The sequence below is a fragment of the Notothenia rossii genome (assembly GCF_949606895.1).
Source record: "Notothenia rossii genome assembly, chromosome: 5".
NCBI lineage: Eukaryota > Metazoa > Chordata > Actinopteri > Perciformes > Nototheniidae > Notothenia > Notothenia rossii.
Window position 1 is genome coordinate 69,548,804 of NC_136903.1, and position 26,068 is coordinate 69,574,871.

The 26,068-nt window shown below is 38.8% G+C and overlaps 1 protein-coding gene across 1 annotated transcript in view; it reads left to right on the forward strand.

Annotated features, from left to right (window-relative positions):
* The window catches only part of ppp1r16b (protein phosphatase 1, regulatory subunit 16B), a 78,775-nt gene that overhangs the window by 28,028 nt on the left and 24,679 nt on the right, over positions 1–26,068 (forward strand). The window contains exon 3 of the mRNA XM_079682093.1: positions 24,624–24,694. Coding sequence (XP_079538219.1) covers positions 24,624–24,694 — 71 coding nt within the window. The remainder of the gene's footprint in view (positions 1–24,623; positions 24,695–26,068) is intronic.

The window sequence follows — 26,068 nt, forward strand, 5'->3', positions numbered from 1 at the left end:
AAAACAATTCGCTGGGCCTGTCCACTGAAACTAGCAAGTGGGACTCGCTGCGTTCAAGCTGGATTTGTTCTGCTAGGAGAATGTTTTATCATTGTGAAATAATGGAGTTGTCACACTGAGATGAATGTCTGCCAGTCTTTTAATTAAAATGTCTACGGATGGCCCCCCCCTATTTGGAGATAATAATTGTTTTCTTCAGTACAAACAGCCCCACAATGCTGTGGCAGTGCTAACAGCATGTCAGTGATGCAGGAATGATAACAGGCTGATTATCATAGAGATATGACATCTAATTTAACTTTACTTTAACTTTAAATGAGATTGAACTCTTTTTTTGTTGTTATCATAATGAATACAGCCCTAGCTGTGCTACTCTACAATCTTTGCCTGTGCAAGCTGTCAGTACAGATATGGAAACAGCCACAAGGCCAAAATAATTCTAACATAGCAGATGCGGCCCTGCGCTGCGTACACACAGACACGTGCACACATATGCACATGGACTGTGAATTTGAATCAGCTCCAGCTGGAATGTTCTTAATGGCCTGTTAGATTTTATCATCTGTAACCTAAATAAAGGTCTGATGAAACCAGCATGCGATAAAAGGACATCACCTAATTGGGTTAAAGGAAAAGCTCTTTCATTACTATAAAAAAAGGCATGTCGGTCATGTTGCTGCTGGTTCTGCTGCTGCCTCATTAGACACAGATAGGTGTTGTCGTGTGAGGGATTGTAGAGATGGTTTGAATAGCATTACAAGGTTTGTGTGTTACCCTGCTGTGCAGTGTGTAGTTCTTCCAAAGTCTGCTGAGCCAATTAGACTTCAAACCAGGATGCTGTGTCTGTTGGAGTCATTCGTTTGAAAACTAGGAACATGCTACATCTACTCTTTTACGGTCAGCTTCTCTATTTAGACGTTCAAAAGCGATTTGAGAAATATTCCATGTATTCAAGTTCAGATTTATATGTAATGAATCATGGAGAAAATTAAATGTCAAATGCCAGCTTTTGTGTGCTAGAAAAAAAAAGCTTCAATTTATTTCATATGAAAGATATCTGAACTCTTTCAGTAAATCCCTTGTTCAATTTTATGGAGGCCATCCAGCCTTTGGGTGTTCATATTTGGTGACTTCTAAAAGGAAAATAATTTTCATGATTCAACAAAAAGCTCGGCTGGTGTTTGTCCAGTCTGTAGCCTTGGCTAAACAACACCTGAGATTAAATTAAATGTGACGGGCAGAGTTTTGACTAGGGTAAACTACACTATTTCTAAAATAACCCACATCCCATTCAGTGGAAAGTACTCTTCACACCCTGCAGACCTTATATTCAGCCTTCTACCTCTGAGGAGAAGACACTTCGCTTCCACAACACTCATCCTGAAGCAATCGGCATCCTAAATGCGTCACTGGCTGCATAAACAAGCACCTACACTACCCTTCAACTCTCCATGTTAAGGAGAAGAGCCATATGGTTACTATCGTATTTATTGTTGTTACTGTTTTGCATACTGTTTTTGTACTCTTCTTGTTGTGTGTTCTCGGACAATATATGTGTTGTTGTTGTTGAATACACCTAAAAAAATTACAAATGAACTGAATATATACTGAGCAACTGAGTATTTCACATGAAGATGTAGGGATTGCATTGTCAGTCTTTACATGTGCAATTTTTGTCTATAGCTGCAAATATCTCAAAATATATTGGATGGATTTCCAACAAATGTTGAAGATGAACCCGATTGACTTTGGTGACTCTTATCTAGCACCGCCACACGGTTGGTATTTGAAGTTTTGACTGAAATATCTTAACTGCTACCATCAAATTAAATTCCTTTGGTATTACAGTTTTTGACCCCATACTCACAAAATGATCATTCATCTCAGCTGCACTTTGTTTCTAGTGCTTATAAGAAAATGTTAGGATGCTAAACCAGCTACAAATCCACATTTTAACTTTGTATGCGAGAACATACAGATGCTAGCATGACATTAGATGATATTTACAGATGCCATCACTTATTATGTAGTTCTGACCAATGTAAATAATGAACAGACTTTTCCCACCTTTGAATAGATGCAGCAGTGTCTCTTTGCTTTGGTTGGAGCATCACTGCTAACTGCAGAGGCTTTGTCAGTTCTCCTCACGGTGACAGTGCCAAGGCATCGAAACATTTGCCATCGGTGTCGCTTAATAAGGGTGACCATGAAAGGCAGAGAGATAAAACGCAAAGGGAGACAGGTTGTAATGTTGCCCACACAGCTCTGTGGCAGCTGGCTGGCTGATAATCTCCTCTCTCTCATTCCCTCCGGTCCCCAAATGCTCGATCAAGCATCGTGACTCCACACGCTATGCAGCTCAATGCTCACTGGCTCAGGGCTTCCTCCACAGAAATACTATGTGACAGTGCCATTCATTCTCCAATTGTACAGTCATTTCAAAGGAGATTATGTTAAAAATGGAAAAGAGAAATTGAATGTGTATCAAGAGGAAAATGAGTTTTAGCATCTTTGAAAATCCTGAAAATGTTGCTATTCAGATCCCTAATCTTCAAAAACAATGTCCACCAAAGCCAACATTAACAGTGGAATGTTACAAATGTGTTTACAAATGAAAGGAGCCATTTATAATGTATTTTTCCAATGGAGAAAGGAAGGAAGGGAGCAGTAAAAACAACAGAGAGGCTGATCTTGAGTTTAACCTGAGGCTGACTCCACCGGCCTGCAGGCCTAATGAGAGGAGAGGTTGGTTGGTAGGAGTGACTCCTGCTTTGTCCCTGATTGGTGAGATGTTTCCTGTGATTCATCCACTGCTCTCTCTTCTGTGTGGTTGCAGTCAGAGCATCACTGTGTAGACCTGAGGGTATGTGTGCGAGTGCACAATGACAATTGTGTTGACATTGGTATGCATGTTTAATGCATGGAGTATTCCCTGTTTTTCGTCATTTGTAAGCTTCACTCTTGAACAGTAGATGTGTTATTACCTCCATTGAGAAGGTTATGTGAATTTCATTTTACTTTGTATTAGGGAGTAGCATGGAACAAGGAAGAACCAATTCCATTTCGGAGCCCAGACAAAGCATGGAGCAGAGACAGAAATAGTTGTTACTATTGTTAAACCTGCGAGATAGGGCATTTAGCCTTCGCTGACTTCTGCACTCTCACAATGCCCTACTAGTTGTAACTATTTATACTCTTGCTTGAGTGTGTTCTGCTTCCTCTGAAATACAACGTCCCTGTCATTATGACTTCCTTACCAGGCCGTGAGGAGATGCAGATAGTGGAGGACACCGTGTGTACTCGAGCTGAAGATGTGTTGAGGCCAGAAGATGGAGAAAATAAAAAGTGGGAATATTTGAAGTCGCATGAAAGTAGGGTTTGAATGTGTGCTGGTTTATTTGCTAGACTGACTTATTTGACACACAGAAGAGGCTTTGATTTGAGGAGAAAGAAAAGAGGGACAGTTGGAGAGGATTGGATGCAAAGGGATTCATCCTGAGTCCCAGCCCATTGCTTTGCCCTCCGGCTGCCACCACCCTGAACCCTCTGCCCCCCCGCTGTGATGAGGGGTGATGGCAGTGAATTATTGTGAAGCACCTCGGTGTATCTCTGCACGGCTCCATGGCTATTGAGACTGATGGGTTTTCTCCTCTCAAGAGAGCAGCTATCCTGCAAAGGAGCAGCAATAAGGGTCAGAAAGGACAGTCAGCACACACACACACACACACACACACACACACACACACACACACACACACACACACACACACACACACACACACACACACACACACACACACACACACACACACACACACACATATGGGGAGTGGGGGCTGACCTTACATTTTCTCTTAACACCGCTGTGTTATCTGATGAAGTTGTCAAACACCTCAGTTATGATTGAAGGAGCCAAGGGACTTGTGAAAAAGAGAAAAAACTAAAAGAACCATTTGAATAGTGCAAAAAACGTGCATTCTACGAATCAAATGCTCTACTTTAAAAAAAAGTAAAATGTATGTTTACATTCCTGCAAATTCTTATCCCAATTGACGTGAAAAGCATCTCAGTATAAATACTATCAGGCCATAGCAATGTAAACATTTGTTGAAGGGAATCATCTCTCTGATCAGCTGATTGTGAATGGGTGAAAACAGCATGGATGATAATGTCATTCATAAATCCTGACTGCTTTTCAAAGTGTCCTTGAGTAGGTCATTGAAGCCTGAGCTGCTCCCCATCGATCATCTGGCAAACAGTACTGTACGAGCAACTCTAACTGCTGCACACGGCTCTGATTCAATGTTCCTATTTAATACAGACAATTTACAAAGTTAAATAATTACTACCGAGTACAAACTTTTGTGCCTTGAGGTTTTAAACGACCATTTGTGTACATTTTATACGAACCTTTGAGTAACATATAAGAACTAGTATGCACACTTTTCTCATATGATGTGTTGGTGCAACGTCCTTCATGAGGCATTCCTTTTAGAACGTTTCAGTAAAAACATTTTATAATGAATATAAAACATCTGAAAAGATAACCAATTCAAGGTTGAAGCAGTGCAGTGGCCACAGAAGGAAGAGGAAGCAGATACCCGGAGAGTCTATAGGAACACAATCGTTTTTGTTAACTGCTGCAGCTGTTAGCAGATATTTGTCATGCGCATAGTATTTTTTTCTTTTTGAGAACCTAAATGATTAAAAATATGTACGATGTTTAATATTCAGGGACTCCAGAACAACTCCACTTGTTTGACTTCTGAGACAGTTTGAATATCCATAGTGTAATTATACACCTGTTGAATCCTCACGTTGTAGATCTGCAACATTTTACTTTAAGTTATATATAAACCTTTTGTGATAATGTGAGCAGAAAAAGACAGCTGTATTTTTACCCCTCCCTGACCCAGTCTGATTATCAATGCTCTGTGTTTCCACTCCTGGAATCTATTTACGCATGGCAACACCCAGCTCACCAATTCCCACTTATTATTCCCCTCTTTAAATCACAACTTGTTAAATCCATATTCCATTTTTAGCCCTGTGGCTTTTGCTTTTGCTTCACCACCTTTCCCCCTCCACCATATCATCACCATATAAATACAGAGGAGGAGACACTCCAGATTTCAGGACAGAAAAATACCCCAGCTGCGAGTGTCACCCCAGTGAAGGAAAATTCAGACATTGGTTTTATCTCCTTTTTTATTCTCTCTCTAGTTATTCGTGTGCAAATGAGGTCTCGAAGGAGCTTTTGTCTTCTTCTACTGTCTTATTAAAGATGTAAGGCCTTCTCCTCAAAGGCCATATATATGCTTAGCTGCTCCCAGGCATATGGCAGCAACAGAGTGACAATAAAGAGACACAAGAGGGAAAAGAGCACAAGTGCAACGCAAACAAAATACACATCAGATTGAACAAAACACTGACCAAATTATTATACTGAACATGTTGCTTAACATTTTGCTCTTCATACCAAATGCCAGTGGGGAAATGTACCAACCACTCGTATGGATATTTATGATAAATAAGAAAAAGCACAGTTATATTAACATTACAGTACTAGTGCAATATATATATAAGGAGCAAATTGGTTCCACTGCCTTTTTTTATAGCTTGGATAGGTGCAATGATAACTGATACTGTTGGTACTTGTCAATGTCTCTAGGTATGTGAATGTAGCCCTGTAAATACGATGTCCTCTTGGGTTATCTGTTGTTTTATGTTCATGTTGTAAGCTACGTGCTGCCATGTTGGACAGGTCTCCCTTGAAAAAGAGATTGATGATCTCAATTGGACCACCTGGTTAAATAAAGGTTTAAATACAAAATAAATAAATAAATGAAGTCCAATTTCAGACTACAAGGACAAGAAGCCCTCATTCACACATCAGCTGCTCCCAAACTAGCTTCTCCACTGTCATTAAGATTAATGAGCTGAGCATGTGATGATCACATAACTCAGTTTATAAAATCAAACGGTCTGTGATGATGTGTTTCTGCTCTCTGTGTTAGATGCAATGATCATTTTGGACAAAGACAAAAGAGAATTGATAAACTTCAAACATATTTCACTTGCAGACTTAAAAGCAGCCAATAAAACCCCCCTGAAGCTTTTATGCACCACTTCTTTCAATTACCTTCAAGTATCGTAACATATTTGAGTGAGAAGCGAGAAGTGATGCACAGGCTTGTTTTTGGAATGCAGAATGTATGTGAAATATGTCCCAATTTTTCTTATTAATGATGAGGCCTATCTGTTGTTATAATGATTTTTCAATTACACTCATGACCAAGCCCTGTCCTATTTATAAATGATTGAGACACTCAAATATGAAATTGACATCTGTTATGCCACTGGCAATACAAAAAGACCCAATGATTTTTGGAGGATTTTGACCAAGAGAAGTTTCAGCTCAGCACTAACTAACCATCCGTAACAGGAGGTTGTTTACCCGCTCGCCCAGCTAAGCTAATGCGACCTCTGACCTTTGACAACTGTAGCGTAAGCTGGCCGGTCTGGCTCTTGCATTCTGTGTCGCAACACAAATAACAACAAGGGTCAGTAGTACTGTGTTTGGACGCAGCTGTGTTTAGATCCTTTGACATGAAGAATAATGGCCCTGTCTGCTGCTGTGGCTCAGAACTTCAGAGCGAACATTCACAGATCTTACAAACACAATATCACATTTAGAAAATACAACAACAGAAATGCACAGACAACCAAATACTGAAGGGCAAGGTCGCACATAATACTAACCACAATACAAAGGTTACTAAACACTTAAAATGTGTCCATGGAGACTCAGTCCCATAGTGTTGCAAAGTTTACATTTTTATATTTTCCTTATTTTTTCATTGGTGATTTTGTTACAGTGTGTTGGTTAGGCTCTCATTTCTCATTTGACTGATAATGCTGGTTGGGCTCTACCTTTTTCTTATGTTTAGATATATTTTACATTGCTTTCCCCAAAATATGTTTGCACAATTCTGTAGCACATATAATCTTTTTCAATAATCCTTTGTGTATTTCTAAAGCTGAAACATTTGACATTAACAATTGATTAATTATTCAGGTAGTCAACGGATAGAAAGGTAAATGGCAACAATTTTGCTATTCATTTAACTATTTACATAATTTCTTAAGCAAAAATACTTATTGGCTTAAACTTCCTGAAACAATACTTTTTTTTTGATCTATTTATAATTGTGAACATAATATCTTTGTACTTTTGACTTTGAAAGCTATCAAACAGTACATGATATTTTGGCTTAGTGTTCTCTGGTAGGCTATAATTCATGCCTCCCACTTATCCACTGGCCAAAGGATATCAATAAAACAGATGTATAATCTAACAGAGTTTTTTTTATAAAGAGTCCATCTTTCTATTATGTGAGTTCAGAGCTGCACTGAGATCTGAGACCAAATCTTAATTAAGTCTAAGTGAAAATATGCATTAATGTAAGACATGGTATAATGCCATAAACCTCCCTCCGGATTATTTATTCCTATGCTTATAAAACTGAGGATGATTGCAACCATTTTTAATACCGCTGCATCTCTCCTGGTGACAAAATGAAGCTGCTTCACACAAGGCCAAATCAAGGCCTCTTCACCGCAGGCTCTTTGCATTCTTGCTTTTTCCTTTAGTGCCATCAACGTTGATTTTATGTAACCTTTCTTAGCCGTTGATTATTTAAGTGGGTTTCGGCCGTGACAATGACAGGGTTGAGAACGAAGGGTAAAATAAATGTATCCTCGTCTTGCTGGTGTCTTTTGAATGCCTCTCTGATTAGGAGGACCAGTCTTCCTCTCCTGACATCTGTGGATTTGTATTATTTTCAAGCAGGCTGCTGTCATCACTATTCCTTCAATTACTATTGATATTCTTCTTTCCTTTCTGTGTCCTGTCCAGTCTTTGTGATAAGGGCAGCATTCAGGTCTCCACCCCCCCCCCCCCCCCCGCCCCCTTATGTGTATGGGTGTTGCTGCTCCGCCTGGTTCACACTGGCACGGTTGTCTCCTCCTCACCGAGCTGCTTCACGTGCCTCAGGCAGAGGGGACTGACTCATCCTGCTCATATAACATCGGCTGGGATTCAAAATGTTTGAAACATACAAAAGTGGAAGTATTGAGGTTGGTTGGGATTAAGGAGTGTAAATGTTTGTCAATTTTATATTAAGGAGCACATTTAAAAATAACCAAGCTGATTTAAAAAGAGATTAATTAATACACAGGATCAAATAAAAAATCAAGAGTATACATGCATATTTAATAAAAGCTTCACATATCAAATAGCATTGCCAAAAGCAGAATGAAATACACACCAAAAATGTGGCCAGGCATACATTCATGATGGAAAATGAACAGGCTAAAATAAGAGACAATGGAAGAAAAATATCAAACTTCGTGAAAAACTATTTCACATTTTAGGTCCAACCACTAAAAAAAGATTGATCCCCTTAATTGTAATAACTGGGTGCTTTGAACGGAGAGCTGTTATTGGTTACCAGATTCAAGGGGTCATGAGGTTCGAATAGAGATCAGCAGTTCAGAAATATAACCAGTCCATGATGTGCTTTGAAGACAAACAAGAGAACCCAGAGAAAAGAGGCCGGTTTGTGATATTGTGTCAGTGTTTGGTGCAGTCCGTTGAAAGAGCCGTATGCATTGGACCGTGTAAAGTTTGCCTTGTTTAGCTTCATAATTTCTCATGTTTCTTGGCCATGTAACTGTCACACAACAACAAAGGTTCATTTATGAAACTTCAGCACTTCACTGACTGTCTCTGCCACATTGTGTACTCTCTTTTCAGTACAGCCCTCATTTTCTTCTTTTCATGTCCATTTCTTTCTGCTTCATTAGCCCCTTTTCAGAGTGCTCACTGGAAGCCACACTATTGCTGTTGCTATTCACTGTGGTTATTAGTGAACTGTGCTGCACTAAGCGGTAGTCTGCCCATGAGCTCCAGAGACCTCCTCCCTCTCCCCTCTCCTCTTTCACATCAGTCAAATATCCAGGGAGAGCCCCGACTCTCAACTTAACTCCCATTTCCATGGTAACTGAGGCAGACGTAGAGAGGTCCAGGCAGCCGTGGCCCCGAGCTGCAAAGCTGAAAAGAAACAAATTGTGCACCATCATTCTCGCTGCTGCACGGGATAGTATGTGAGAGCCTGAAGGACATGACTGCTGGGTTGAAGCACCTTCAAGTTAAACTGTCATGGGGGAAAGTGAATGGTTTGATCCAAATGACGTTCCAAGGACATTAGAGAAAGTCCTTCGATGAAAGGTTACAAGATAAACATCCTTTTAAATATATACAACTTATTGAGAAAGTGAGCTTGATTCTGAGAAGTGAAATGATGATTGGCAAAATACATGGAAGATGCTTCAAATATAAGGATATAAAGGTGTCTTAGGGGACACAGATGTCAGATATGAGGGGATGTAAATCATCGGATGAAGATTTTCTTTCAGAAGTATCAGAAACTAAGTGTGTTTTGGGAAATAGTACTTTAGGTTCTAAAACACATGGAAAGAATAGTAGGTGCTATGAGTTGAATAACACTATTACAGATCAAAGAAAAAGACAAAGACTTTCTACTTAAAAAAACAAAAGCACATATAGAAAACAAAGATCCCCTAACCTTAGCAAATTACTAATTTTAAACCAAACTACAATGTTTCTCTTATTATAGCCAGGTCATTTTTTACCTAAAGCTAATCACCCCTTAACTATATTTTTGTCACATCATAAAACTTGTGGCTAAAATGAGGATGTGGGGAAGGTTGTGCTATTCATACAAAACTAAGAGCTTATAATTGTTGAAAAATGTACACCTCGGTAAAAAAAAAACCTAACTAAAGGTAATTTAAATTGCACATTACTGCATTCACACAACTTATGAAATAAAAACAGACAAAAATAAATATGTGACACTGAATGGCTTTGTATAAACTTATGAATAAACATATGAAGAGTAACTGAATATGTTGAAATCATTTGTTTAGATCCCTCCAAATGCTCAGTGCTCACTTCATTATGCAGACGGGCAAACATCTTTGAAACTCTGTGGTGTTTGAAGCCCACCTGCCGCACGCTGGCCTGCTGCAGGCGTCTAAGTGGCAGTCAGGGTGATCCGCTGCTGACAATCCTGCGACTGCCTGATCAGCACCCTGCTGCTCCCCCACTCTTCCTAAACCACCTTGTAACATCTCCCAGTGTCTCTCCACCTGCTCCCCCCACACCGCAAATCCTGCAATAGGATTCTGGATTATCCAAACAGGATTAGGCCTCACCAATCCAAACAGGGGCAGCGTGTTTCATCAACACATACATACACAGCGTGTACTCATCTTACATTGATAACGCTCAAGAGGCCCACTGACCTTTCTAATTGTATGTTGTGAAACTCAAGAAACACCTTTGGACTGGGAGGATAGATGTCAAAAGATTTAAAGGCTTTATTTAGCATATGCAGGATAGCATGTTGGCAATACAAATCTTAAGTCTTGGGCTCTTTCAATAATGCAACATACAATAAACCAACCTAAAAAGAATATAGATATAGAATAGTACACAAAAATATTGTGAAAGACATAATAATGGAGGTACAATTCAGGCATAAGTAAAACATATTCATAAAAGATGGAATTTGCCCAGCAGGATGACATTTGAAGCAGAGAGTACATTTTTGAATATCCTGTCTACCATGACAACAGATCTTTATTAATAGAACGTTGAAAAATATGTTGGTGATAAATGAACTTCTACACTTTGCTCCGATTGAGGAAGTGAACATTTGTATTGCTTTGGTTTTCTTCTTCTTATTGTTATTATAAGTCATTAAAACTAAACCTATATGGATTTGATAAGGGATTTAAACTCAGGGTCAGAAAAGCAGATGATATGCTCAATTCAGATTTATTAAAATACCAATAATAACCTCAACCCTACTCTATGCCATCTTTATCAGTTATTACTGGAGCCATTAAACCCAAATGGGGTCAGTGGACTGGAGCTGAGCTGGGATGAACAAACTGCTGCTGGGTTTATCCTGAGGAGCTGCAAACAGCAGGCCGAGAAATATACCTCGATGCTTTTAGCCTCAGAAACCCTCAGTGGAACAACCATGTTCATATTTACATCAAAACACATTAGAAGAAGTAGAACTTAGCTTGAATAATTGATTGATTTAGATTTGTTTGGACTACACTACAGTGTTATGAACGAGCAGTTTGTGGCAATTAAATCAAATTGCATCCAAACACACTTTGGCTTTGAAGTGGACTGTAATGCTTTGTACTTTTATAAAATGGTTGTAAACACAATGAAAGTTGAAAGAAAAGATCAAAATTATGCAAGTGGAACCAAAGATTTATCAGATTTCACACAACTCTTTCTGGATCCACAGAAGGCCATACACTTCATACGCTGTAGCACTCTGATAGACCAGAGCCACATGTGACTCAGGTTTTCAGTTGAGTTTTAGCTCTAAGTTTATTCATCACTAAAGATACCCCACCCTTGTCTCCCAGTCGCTCCCAGGCACTTAGTCTTATTTTCTTTCCTCCTTCTCTTCCCCTTACCCAAGCCTGCTTGCTATCTCAACGTCTTTTAATAAGCATGCTGGAGCTAATTAGAGGGAGCATTGCTGCATAATCCAGCGTATTACTGAGACAAACAATACTGACGCTTCTTTCTCAACTTTATGTAGCATATATTCTTTTCTTCCTGCTACCATAGATGTACAGACTCGAACAATACTTTTAAATTGAATTTACACTTTAAAATTGGCAAGAACATTCATTGATTATGTCTATAATCTTTTGTTTAATATAAAATAAAGCCTGCACAACGCAGTCTTAACTGAATTATAAGAGCTGATGGCTGTGGCATTTGTTGTTTAGCAGATTTCCAGAGAGTACTTATTGAAACGTAAGATTGATTATTTTTAAATGGTCTTCTGGCGCTCTCCATCTGTTTCTCCACCTGATGTGACTCTGCACTGATACGGCTGATTATGAAGCCTGGATTGGTTCCTGGTCTCAAGGTCTGCCACAATATACAAACTAGTGGCATGGCTACAAGGATGGAAAAACATGCTAACCTGCTTAGCTTGCTCATGTTAGCATTTAGCTCCAAGCAATCGCTGGATCTTAGTACAACAGCATATGGAAGTAAACGTATAGTCTTGTTTACACACCATAAAGGTCTGTTATTGCTGAATCAAGAACATTGGCTATAATCATTTTTCCTTTTGTTTTTTTTTTAACTGCCATTTATGCTTTCAGTTTGATCTATGTCCTAATTGAATATAGATTAACAACGCCAATGCAAATCAAACAAATAAACCCAGACAGTGTTGCCAGTGTCATATGGAAATAAATTGTAAAAAGTCTCCATTATTTGAGACGAGTTAACTTGATGGGATCGAGTTTTAATCTTTATATAATCTTTATTTCTTCATTTCATTCATAGTGCCAGCTAAAAGAAAACGCTTTTGATTTGTCATTGTGCCCTCGCATTGTCAGCAGGCCGCCTTATTGCCGGATTGTTTTGTTTATAACATCATTAAGAGTGCTTTAACCGGGTCTACCTTTCAGAGCGAGTTCCAATTATCTTTCCAAATCGAAACCTGAGCTCATTGCAGTTAGTTATGTTTGTTCTATTTCAGCATTAATATGCTCCTGGTGACCCAGAGGACACCGGCTGCATCCCAATCCACTGTTTGTTGTGTCTCACAATACCTGCCCTCTCACTATATCTGCTAAAGCAGTGTAACATACAATTAAAGTCCCTCAAGAGCTCATCATGTGGAGGATAATTATATCACACAGTGGAATGCTAATTATATCAATGATCTTCTCTCACAACGTCCTACTAAAACCAATGTCATTTAGCTGCTACTTATGGACGCGCTGGTGTCCTACTTTCTGCACAGCCGACAGGAAAGCAGATCCGGCTACATTGCCTGAAGAGCCTTTGGAACATAATTATGTTTTCTCTGCAAACACTGCTCTGTTTGGCCCGTTTAGGGCCATTTCACTATTTTAAGATTGAAGGTTTTAATTTGTGGTAACTGATGCGCAGTGATTAATATGTTTTCTACATTAGCCTTTTTCCATTTGCAGTGAATAAGTGAAAAACTAATGAATAAGGGTTATTGCAAAAACTCATGATGATAGAAATTAAATCTAGCAATATATCGATCAATTAGTTCGGTATCGCAACTGGGAATAGATATATTCATCGATAAGAGAGATTTCCAGATAATTTCAAATGTTTCTTCACATACACGTCTGCATATATTGTTTTTGGGTTAGGAACCTATACAAATGGCTCCTTTCTCCTATCCTAGGAAAGATCTAATAGTACACAAATGGCTGCTTATCGTTAAAGACATATAAAGGCTTACTTAAGTCAAGGTTTATGTTCATTTTCTCTTCAGTTCTCCTGAGTAGGAATTTCCTAGAAAAAACAACTTAAAGAGATTTCATTTTACTCTATTAGAACAGTTATTGGCATCAACCTCCTACCAGGTGCCAGACCATAGATTAAAACTATAAAAATGGAAAATACAACGGGGAGAAATCGTGAAAGTAGTGTGAAAGCTGGCAAATCCTGTTTCAAAAATAAGATTGAATCGTGGGTTAACTTTCACCCACTGGTGAGCTCCATTACCCTAAAGGCCCTGACACACCTACCCGATTTTGGGAGTCAGAGGCAGTCGGGCATTCGCGGCACCCTACTCAGGTTGGTGTGTCCCCGCACCGTCGTTGCTTTACAGCACATTTTCACACCTCCCGCGGCCGATTCAACATGTTGAATTATACATCCATGGTTGAACCGGCCAAAGAAAGTCGGCCAAAGAAATCACTCTGATTGGCTGTTGCCTCTTTTGAATGACGAATACACACTACCGCTGCCTGCTGGTAAGGACAGTTATTGCCACTCGTCGACTGAAGTCTTTGTAAAAGTCGGGACGCCTTCTGTACGCGTTCTTTGGTCTCATGTTGGTGTGTAGCGGCCAAAGAGATTTTAACTTGCTGAGTGAGGTTGTTTTCCTACAGAGGCCCATGTTGCTGCTCACATGCACAGTACATGTGTTTGCATTGACTTGTTGCATGCTTGAAATGCATTCACAGTAGCGTCTACCCTCTAATCAGTGTTAATGTAAGCAAGCCCTTTAATTGAAAGACAAACATAACATTTAACATGTGTCCTCCATAATGTTAAAGGTAAGGGACCGACAGTTAAAAGTGCTAATGCCCGATGGCTAAAGCTGGATAGGAGCCCACCACAGATATTTACAGTAATTTTCCTTTTAGCACAGACTTTTGGTTAACTCAATGATGCCATGAAATATGATTTCAGAAATACGTACAAAAATTGTATTCCAATTTGAACAATGGAAATATATTTAAGTGAGGAGCATTACATTCACAGTAACAGTTAACAGAATAATTTCGAGCAGCCCTGAATATATCGCCCTTGTCTCTATATTAAGTTTGACCCATCTTGAAATGTTTTATCGTGCACGTAGTACTGTAAATTCTCAAGTGTTTCCTGCAGTACTTTACAATCTGACCTCAGCAGCATATCGGTGTTTCAAAGGGATTATAAACCTGAGTGACATTTCAGATTTATTACACAAACGATTCCCTCAGTTATCAGATAATATCGGAGATTTAAGGGCTTCTGTGGCAGCTATTATTGCTGCACCACAAATGTTTGTCCCTTCAATGGAGCAAAGAGAGATACTCTGAAAATCAATTCTCCACTTGGATTGTGCTGCGTCTCACCCACACGGCCCCTCTTCATATCACAATCTTTACTTGATCCTCACTTCACCGGCCGCTCCCCCTTATCAGTGATCGATGAGTGTGAGATATGAGCCTACAGGGGCACCACTGTGAGACAGCATCTTAAACTAAACTCTGACAATAACAACATCCATGCTATTAACTGTACACTTGCTAACAAAGGGGATCATTTCCACCGCAAGAGACAGGCAGGTGTTATTTATCGTGTTAAAATTGTTATTATCCGTGCATGCAATATGCTGCGATGTGAGGCTCCCTCAGCAATTACCTGAAAGGGATTTCCTGAACAGGAATAAGTAGACTAAAGTAGAAAAATGAATCCTGAAATGAACCCTGAAAGATCCTCATCTGCGTAGCTGCAAAGATAAAAGGTTTCAGTACTTGTAAAAGCGATTCAATTTCACAATGGGAGCTGAAATTATGAAATGATTTATGTGAACTCCACAGTGTGATAGATGACTGTAAAACCAGTAAAAGGACAATTATTTAGAATTCAATCTCTGTGGTGCTCACAGTGATTTCATTTATTTTGTAAATTGTTAAAAAAACAACTTTCTGTGGAGATTTCCTTAGAGATGTGTTGAAATAATCTGAAAGATATGACCCTTCCCTGTCAATAAATATAAATGTAACACGTAGGGCTGCTCAATTAATCATATTTTAATTGCAATTACGATTATGGCTTGCAACGATCACGAAAACAACGTAATCAAAATAAAACGATAATTTTTTTATTATTTCTTTTACAATTTTTTTTAATTGGTTTTTCAGTTGAATTATACTTAAAGTTCAGGGTAATCAACTGTTAAAAACATACTGTTCACATTTTTCTTCAATAAATGGATGTTTTCAAAGTAAATGGATAATCGTTTTTAATAATGGTGATATCAATTATTGACCCAAATAATCGTGATTATGATTTTTGCCATAATCGGGCAGCCCTACTGTCACGTACAATGTGTTGGTGCGCTTACTAATAGAAGTGCAAGTGTTACATAGTGATGTCACTATGTTAAATAAGTAAACAAAGGACTCCAATGGATGAGTTTCAGGCAGGGGGGATTGTGTGGGAGAGAGATTTGAGCCAATGCAGACCTTCACATGCACAACACCCTATATACCAGACCACAGGAAGGGGAAGACCCTCAAAAGCACAATAGGGCCCCTTTAATGTTCCTTTTCTGATACTCATAGACGGTGATGTTACTGCTTTGATGTTGGACAGTATGCATCAGATGCTCTTCATGTTTTATAATAAATTCTGTGCAAATGTACAAGGCAATACGGCAACATATAAACCATAAAGTACCTATTAAAGCATCATTTTGCTTTGTTTAGGTGCACTGCAGTAAAGAGGATTTACAGTTTTAATAAGAGCCGCCATAAAAGATACAGAAGTTCCTGAAGTGTGTAATAATCGTGATATTCATGGCTCCACTTTGGAGCCCTGATTACTGCTGTGAATAACCTCTTATCAATAATCAGGAAACTCACGACCTAAGTAACTTGTGTATAGTCAGAGTGCATTCACTTGGGATTTGTTTCCAACACACACACACACACACTCACACACTGGAGTATTGTGGAGGCACAGTAAGATAACAGGAAGGATGGGTGTGTTTCTCTCCCTGCGCTGTTGTTTGTTGATGTGTCTTTTATCTTTTGGGAAGCATCTCGCTCAGCTCCGTCTCCTCCCTCGATGGGAATTTACAGGCCCTGCCCAGGAACACGCGCAGAAGATTTCTGCAGCGTTGTGTTGCTGGCTTTTGGTCGTTGTAGATAATCACCATGGTGACCCCCTGGATGTAATGGATTGATTTTGAAAGATTTTCCTGTGTGTGTTTGCTCTGTCCCACAGGGTGGTGGTCCAGATAGGAATCACACTCAGGGTTTGTGTCGCCAGCTCTATTTTACTTTCTCTATTCCTCTGCAACTCTCAGCACAATGTATCTGTCTGCCTGATGAACAACATTTGTAGCCCCCGCGCGCGTCTCTGTCAGGGTTTCTATGATTTATACTCTAACATCTATTTTCCATCATAAAACTCATATGCCAAGGGTTAGATAAAAGTAGAAAAGTTGCACATATTTTACTGCCATTGTTCATTAGGTCTGAGTCTACATGCTGCTAATGAGACATACAGGAGGACAAAATACCACCATCTATTCATGAAAAAGGACTTTCAACACCAATGCAAGTTAAATGTAGAGGTTTTAATCTTTGAAATGTTTTTAATTTTTACATTGTTATCATATTTCTATTTCTAGAATACACTAAGTTTGTAAAAGATAACAATTATCCTAAATTACAATGTTCATACATTGGCTCGCAGCGGTGGTGCATCACTAGTAAATTAATACAAATACTGGAATCACATATTAAGTTATGTTGTGTTGAAAGTGCTATTGCCAGAACAAAGATCCTGCTTTGGACATTTGAACAGTGATTATTATTTTTAATCTCATCGATAAAGTCACATTTTTGAGGTTTTGACATCATTTTGTGTCTCCCCCGTGTCCATTTAAGTTGTCCATAAAGTCATCTGGTGATGACAGTGTTGATTAGATAATGCCTCTAAAAACACTGTGTTTGGTGTTTGTGTGGCTCTCTTCCTTTTAAAAAGACAACAATGATTCAGCCATTAATCGGTCAACTCAGAGGGACTTTGTTTAATAGGTCTGATTATGTTAGTTTGTGTGTGACAAATGACATCTTATATTATTATTATTATATATATTAGAGTTTTTCTGTTGGAGGTTTTTGATATGAATCAAAAGATGTGTCATTGTACTGAACAACATGACCTTATCAGGATTTATAAAACCAAAAGGGATCAGTTCCACTTTGAGTATGACCATTCATAGAAATTGATTCAGATACTGGAATTTGAAATGTATAAAAATGACAAAAACAAAATATAATCTGAAAATGCATTTTTTGTAATCTCACCCACATGAAAGGAAAGATATCGTAGGTGTGCAACAATCTCTGTGCTAAGATGTTCTTTGAAAATGCAGTTTGCTACTGTGTGTGATAATGTCAGCTCACTTGTTTCCCCTATAAAGTAAAAAGGAACGACATAGAGTATTTGAGGTCTTTCTGCAGAGGCATTGATTGTGGAGATGCCTCAGCATTGGTGCATTTGTATGAGTCACGCTGCATGAAAAGATAAAGGAGGACACATTATTACACTGGCACTCTTCCATTCCTGCAACACCTTTATATTGTAACTTTAGTTTATTGTGTGAACGCTAAAGCATTTGATTTTCATAATAACTTTATTGGACATTGTTTGTCAGAACAAAGATTGAATACAGAAATGAAATATTCCACCCAGACCTAAAATCACACAACAAAACAAATCATAAAATATGCATCAAACGAAAAACACAAACAAAGCAGCAGAAACATTCATAAATGTTAAACGAGTCGTGTCCCTGCCTCGCTCCTCTAGCTGTTTAAACTTCTCTGTCTCGCTTTTTCCTTCACATCACTCTCATCTTCAGATATCACACATCATAACTCAAATCCATTTCATCTCAACTAATGCATCAGCGCCTATCTCGCTCACAGAGAAAGCAATTCAGCACCAAAACCAATCAAATATCAAGCAGTTTGGGTATCTGTGAGTGTGTCTGTGCCTGTGAGCATCTGGTCATCTCACTCTGGTTTCCAGCACACATGTACATTTTTTAAATATTTAATTTCCAGGCTGAAGAGCTGACTTCCTCCTCTCGTCAGAAACCATTACACACAACTGTCACCTTCTGATTACTTTCTCAGACTCTAACAATGTGAAATGTGTTCTATATGCACACATACAAACACACGGGTGGCTCCCACATGATTATGATATAACATGAAAACAATAATGAATGAATGAATGAATGAATGTACAAACGACCTGCTGCAGGGCCTTCTGTACAGATGTGCCAGCAGTCAGTACTGAATGGAGAAGAATAGCTGTGTGTCGCAGGGGGGAAAGCAAACAGTGACAGGATTTATCTAGTGTTCACACAGACTGATTGTTTTACTTTCACAACACTTTATTGTTTACGATGAAACTGGATTGTTTTGCTAGTCAAGCTGAAATGAAGAGTTTTATTAAAGCTGAATGCTACAGAAATTAGATTTTTGTTATTAGATCAGAGCTGCTGGATTATTGAATGATTTGCTTTAAGCCCGCGTCACACTGTCCCGAAATTGACACCCGATGAACACACGAATATGGAATTGTGAATTTCGCACGAAGATGGCCCCGAACCACACACGAAGGCAACATTTACATTACATTTAAGACATACAACTGCAACGAAAGTAACAAAAACAATTAGCTTAAAGTACTATGATACTGTACTGATATGTTCAGACTTCGTTCTTTACTTTAGCCGTCTTTATATGTAGAAGATATTACGTTTTCTCCGTAATGTTGTTTCCATAGCAACAACAACTTCCTGTCAACTTGCCTTCAAAATAATATATTATATCCTTTTCAGTTTCACAGAACACAAATTGGGTTATTTACATAATATGTTTACATGATTTTGTTGTGCAATAAAACAACCCGATGGACACACGATAAAGGAAATGTTCAAATTCGGGTCTCTGATCGTAGCAACATCGGGCCATTCGTGAGGGCATCTTAAGCCATCGTATGACCGCCGGTGGAGTTTCTCAGGCTCCGGCAGCAAGTTCGGTGGCAAAATCTTTGGCATGCCAAGAAATTGCCGAAGGACCTTGCGAATGTTCACTTTTGTGTTGAATTTGTGAGTCAATTTTGCCCTTCGTAAGGCACTCGTGAGAGCATCTTGTTATCATCGGTGCCATCGGGCATTCACCCCGATCAGAGTGAGGGCGAATGCCCGATGGCACTGATGATAATTCGAAGATGACACGATTTGACAAGATGCCCTCACGAGTGCCTTACGAAGTTGCCGCTCACGAAGTTGCTGCCGGCGCCTGAGAAACTCCACCGGTGGTCATACGATGGCTTAAGATGCCCTCACGAATGGCCCGATGTTGTTACGATCAGAGCCGAATTTGAACATTTCCTTTATCGTGTGTCCATCGGGTGTCAATTTCGGGACAGTGCTTAATTCACAGTAATGTTTTAGGACAGGATTTGAGATTATCTCAAAATGTTGTGGTTATTTCTTTTAGCGATATGTCAGATGGATGAGACTTCAACTTTAACTTCGTCAATATCGTTAGTAAAGATATTACCTTAGTAATATGGCCTTCACATGTTGAGTTTTTCTTTGTCTTGGAGTTATTTGGTTTATTTTTCTATTTTGATGTCGTTAAAGTTGGTTAGTCAAACATGCTTATAGGGGAACTGGCGTTAAGGCAGAAAAACATAATGTTTAATTCATTTATTCTACTTTTGATCGAGTATCTAAAAGAGTGTTAATGAGACACCACGCTCCAAAGTACCTTGTATTTTCGAACAGCACCATAAACTCAGTTCTACCGTTGGACAGGCCTAGTGTCGTTCACTGATGTTTATGATACATAATTAATCCTTCTGAGGTTGACCACTCATTCATCTTTAACAGTAGGACTAACAATATTGGTTCGATGCTTTATGCAGTATTTTGGCAGTTTGTATTGAAAAATTATCTTTTGCATGCAATTATTTATCATATTATAGATCTGAGAATGTGATTAATGTGTGGATGCAGATAGTATACTGTAGGTGTCTGCAGCTGTAGTGCTTGGTGACGAAGATAAGATACCCACTGAACACTTACTCATATAATCATTTTCATGTCTTGGTATTTGACCAACAATTTAAACAAAACTAAGCTTCAACATTCCGTTATCTAGAGAGTAGAGACTGTAAACATTAGCTGTAAAGTCGATTCCAAAAGCAAGGTGTTTTTGTTCCAGCTCCTCTTATCAAATCAAATAAATTCAAAGTTTATTTACAAAGCACATTTAAAAATCGAGTTTTGGTCGGGCCAAAGTGCTATACATGTAATAAATACTACAATCACATAAAAACACATTACTACAATCACAATAAATTACAACAGAAATATAAAAAACACAGGGAAAAGTCAGGAGTCGTGAGACAGATAGTGGGTATCTATGTGATTGTAGTATCTTACAAACAGCCAGCAGCTGCTGTGTTTCTTCACTGTAGCTGAACTCTGACATCCCAGCTCATGGGGGCAAGAAAAAGGTGAATGTCTCCTTTGAAAAAATACATAAAAGTTCTCTCATGACCTCCTGAAATCTTCTCATTACAAGTTTGGAGTCGTCTCGCCCAGACTGTGACTCATTGGTAGAGCAATTTTCTACAGTAAATCAACAATCAGGAAATAAATATATGTGAGATTAGAAGTGAGGATGTCTCATCGCATCCTGAATTCATTTATATCTGGATTTATCAAATCGTTTTTCATCAATGGTTTTTTCTTGAATTGGCTTTCTTGAATAACATAGCGGTGTCGAACAGAGAAATACTGTATGTTTTTCACTTTTGCTACTTAGTCGTTTATATGTTATGTTTTTATACATTCATTTTTCAGAAAAGGTTATGCTATTGAAATCAGACATGCAGAGTGCACTCAGAAAGTAGAAAAGACTAGTCTGTGTAAAGGGAACAGTATGTACCACCACTCAGTATTCAATGCGATATTTCCTTTTCAACATAACAAAATATGAAAACAGTGAAGGCTACTGAATATTTTTGAATGCACTCTATTTAAAAAGCAGTTTGTTATTTAAATATCTGTAATAAACCATTTTGAATGGAGCTTAATTTGGATACAAAATAAACTCATAGTGCAGTAACTTTTAATAAGCAGATTCAGCCTTTTCATAAACCTAAATCTTGAAACCACTGGAACTTACTGAGAATCACAACATGTCATGTACTGTATGTAGACTTCTCTAGGTATCGGGAAATAAGAATAATGCAATTAGTTATTTTCAGGAAAGCTTGAGCCATCCAACATAGTTTTATTAAAAGGCATTTTTTAAGGTAATTGAAATCCAATTATAACCTAATTAGGCCCCCAAAGATTTTAAAAACATAAAAACACTTCAGTATCTAACTAAAAGAACATCACAGATGATGCAGCGTAGTGTTGTGTCTGTACTCCCTGTGAGATGTGTTGTCAAGGTTGCTCAACCACAGCACAGCACTCAGCAGTCTGGAAAGCCCTGCTCTGGAAGATGGTGTGTGACATTTATTGAACGCAGTCAGACTGAACTTGCTCTGTATGACCTTGGGTCCACTTCTCTCAGCACTCACTGTAATATTTCACTTTTTTTTCTTTGCTTACCTCTTACAGGAGTGCATGAAGAGAAAAAGCCAGACAGCTGCAGCCGCTCATGTTGTTTGGAGTCCTCGTTCTGAAAGGCAGCTGCAGATGTGTCTGTCTGGGATCTTGTGTGCATGGCTGTGATGCTACTGAAATATCCAGACAGAGACAAATGTCACATTTGATTGTTGACAGCAGTGTTTATCAGAGGCCTAATTGTGGTCTAATAGCTTCAGGATTCAGGAAGTGGGATAATGGAGTTAGGCTCGTGATGGATGCACTTCTATCAGTCTGCTTTACTGTAGAAAAAGCACTCTCTCTGCCACAGTTTGTGGACTTCACAATGTGTTTCCATAATGACCAGTCAATGCCATTATCCTCAATCAGCACAGACCTCTAACTCTACACTCAGAGGAAACTCCTACACCACACCCAGTGGACATAAACACCAAGCTTTCTACTGGTCAATTTTCATTTATATACAACTTGTTGTCATGGCCTCAAAACATCCTCTTTATTTCGTGTGTGTGTGTGTGTGTGTGTGTGTGTGTGTGTGTGTGTGTGTGTGTGTGTGTGTGTGTGTGTGTGTGTGTGTGTGTGTGTGTGTGTGTGTGTGTGTGTGTGTGTGTGTGTGTGTGTGTGTGTGTGTGTGTGTGTGTGTGTGTGTGTGTGTGTGTGTGTGTGTGTGTGTGTGTGTGTGTGTGTGTGTGTGTGTGTGTGTGTGTGTTCACAGTTTGATTATCTCTCTTAAATCTCTCCAAACAGTATCCTCTTAGTGTGTAGCTGACAATATCAGCTATACTTTTCTGTCCTCTGTCTCAAGTATTTTTGACATTGCTGATCAGCTTTCATTTGAACCAAACCCAACTTTTTTTGTTCATGCTTTATGCTGATAACTGCAACCTAAGGTATACATTTTTCATGTTTTACAACCATTTTCTGGCCTGAACAGGCTGATTATTATCATGAGAAATAGGCCAAACCTATTTATTTATGTACTATCACAAACTTCTACATCATCCACAACCCAATCTATGTTGTAAAACACAGAAAATCCTCACAAACGATGATTTGGAACTACATATTGTTTGTTATACAATCTTTATTCACAAATCACGGCAAACACATATAAATGCAGGATGTCAGAAAATGTACTTCAGTGTTATGGCCCGTCTACACAGGGGCGTGCATTGAAAGCTTCACCATTCACTTTGAATGGGCTGACGCCACTTTTTGCCAAACTGCATTGTGGGAAGCGACGCGGAGCTTTGCTGGCGTGGTTCGCTGTAAAAGTTGAGCAATGTTCAACTTTTGAAGCCTTTGCAGAAGCGTCAGCCAATCGAATCATATGCCAGTAAAAGCTCTAGCCAATCAAACCGCTGCTTGTGTGTCAGGGGCGGGAGAATCATGTGATTGGTTGTTGGTCGAGTTTCAGACACGCCCGCCGGAAAGCTTCAACGCACGCCGCTGTGTAGACGGGCCGTTACCCCCACCACCTCATAAACCAAATCTACACACTTTATGTGGCATATATATTCATGTCCGTACTTCACTGTGTGTCATTGCTATTGTCTTCATCTTCTACTGTATGTATGTGTCTGCATCATTTTGTTTGTTTGTGCGCCTAGTGGAGCATCTACCTCTCGTGCCTGTGTGTTTTGGCATTGTAAGGATCAGATTATTCCAAATCTCTCTCATCTCTCTGTCAGCGTCATAACCTGCTTTATCTACTCGCTCTGCCTTTTAAACATTTTTTGTCTCTGAAATAAAGGCAGATGGCAGCGCTGCCCAAAACGGGATAATAATGATGTGGAGACGAGCTGCAGCGGCACTTCCTGCTCAGGCCGGCAGGTTTAGCAGTGTGCAGTGATGGCTGATATTTTGTGAATTAGGGTCTGGGCGGAGGGTTTATCTATTGGGACTATGAGGCAGTGTAATCCCAAGCATCATTACATCATAAACAACCCACCCATCATTCATCCATATTTCCAAGGTCTTTTGGGTAACATCCTGTCTGTACTGATAATTTGAGAGATTGAAGTTCCTGCAGGGATGCATCACGATGAGTGGTGGGATTAATGGATTTCAGATTGATTGGGGATGTCAGTGGTTTACAGAAGATTAAGTAAATGCATCCTGCATCTCATTCTTTTGTTTTCCCATTAGCCAGAACATTGTATTCTCTCTGAAAAATGGATTATATCTTAACATCCGGATCACCAGGCACCACGTGGACCACTTAACTCGCAACTGGAGAGCAAACTCATCGATTCTCAGCAATAAACAAAGTGAAGCATGCAGGGAATTGAGGCTTCTTAAAATGTATTATGATTATAAAAATAAGATCAGTTACTCAAGACAACTAAAGCAGATCCTGAATCTGAAGTACAATCAATCACATTGTATTTATAAAGCCCTATATTGCAAATTACACATTTGTCTCAGGGGGTGTACAGCACATAACACCCTCTGTTAATAGAAACAGCTCCACTTATGTGTTTCTCCCTCTCTCTTTTCCACCAGTTCGCTACCTACTGAAGAAAAACTTGAGTCCAGACCTCTGCAATGAAGACGGCCTCACCGCTCTGCACCAGGTAACTATGTCTGGTTCTTTCTCCTCCGGTTTGTCTTACTATCTGTTTGATTTCTTCAAAAATGGTGGCACAGGTGGCACCATCTCAACAAAAACAAATATGATGCCTTAATAGAAACACCATCAGGTGGTTGTAATGTCTACTAACCACCAATTTGACGGTTCGATCCTGGGCTTCTTATTTCCATATTATGCTGTTCTTGCAAAACAATAACCCTGTAATGTGCTCCTAAAAGTTAGGTCAACTTTATTTCTGAATGATTAGGCAGAGAGCATTGGCAGCATTTAGTATCCTTCTCTCTTCCACCAATATGATGTCCTTATATAATTTAAATAAAGGCATTTATTTAAAAATGCTATCACCCTTTTCAGTGAAGCTTTGTGTGCATCATAACACAGTCTACTCCCACAGTGACTGGAACATATGCTGGCTTCCCTTGGGCAGAAATAAAATTAATGTTGTCCTTGAAACCTTGTGCATGATACTTCCCCTTAAATTACATTTCATTTAAATGCCTTTTTAAATCCAATTTACATTAAGTGATAATCTCCTTAGGCAGCTAAACATGGCCTTTTAAAGTTTGTGAACACAATGTCTTATACATTATCATAAAACACCAAAGGACAACATTAAGACACTGCTTTTCCAGGATTATTATTTATATCTCAAGCTCTATTCTAAGTAACTGAATAATTTAAATATGCTATTTGAATAATAAGCTTAGGCTTTATGCAGCCTTTTATTAAACATAATTGGTTTCTGTTTAAGTCTGATAAATAACATATTGGTTTTCTTGTAGAGAAAACACCAAACAAAGATTGACACATGACTGGATTTTAATATTTAAATTACATTTCATATAAAGTACTGAAGACTTAACTTTGTATATATTGTTAAAATGAATTTACCTATGTGTTTGATGTATTCTTATGTTTGTTATTACCTGGATTTTCTTCTGGAGCAGGGACTCTTTTCTGAATCAAGTAACCTTTACCATTTAGTCTTTGTTGAAATATAATTAAATAATTTCACGGTGTGATTAGTTTGCAGCCGTAGGAATTAAAGTCCCTTCTGCATAATAGTGTTGAGGCTTTCTGACACTGTGACACATGCTTTTTACTAGTGAGGAAATGAGTTCAGTATTAGGGAAATTAGTCCATTTGATGCAGGAAACTGATAGGAAGGAGATCAGGCCTATTTTCACTTGCTAATTAGAGCCATTACTAACATGCATAATAGTCAGAGCTTCCACCTCATCCGAATCAATGCTCCACATCACCTCTGACTCCAAACTGCTCAATCGTCAGTGTAAATAATGAATCATTACATGTCTCAGTTAATCACAAAGCAGCCTTTTGCGTAGTAAAGTTGTCT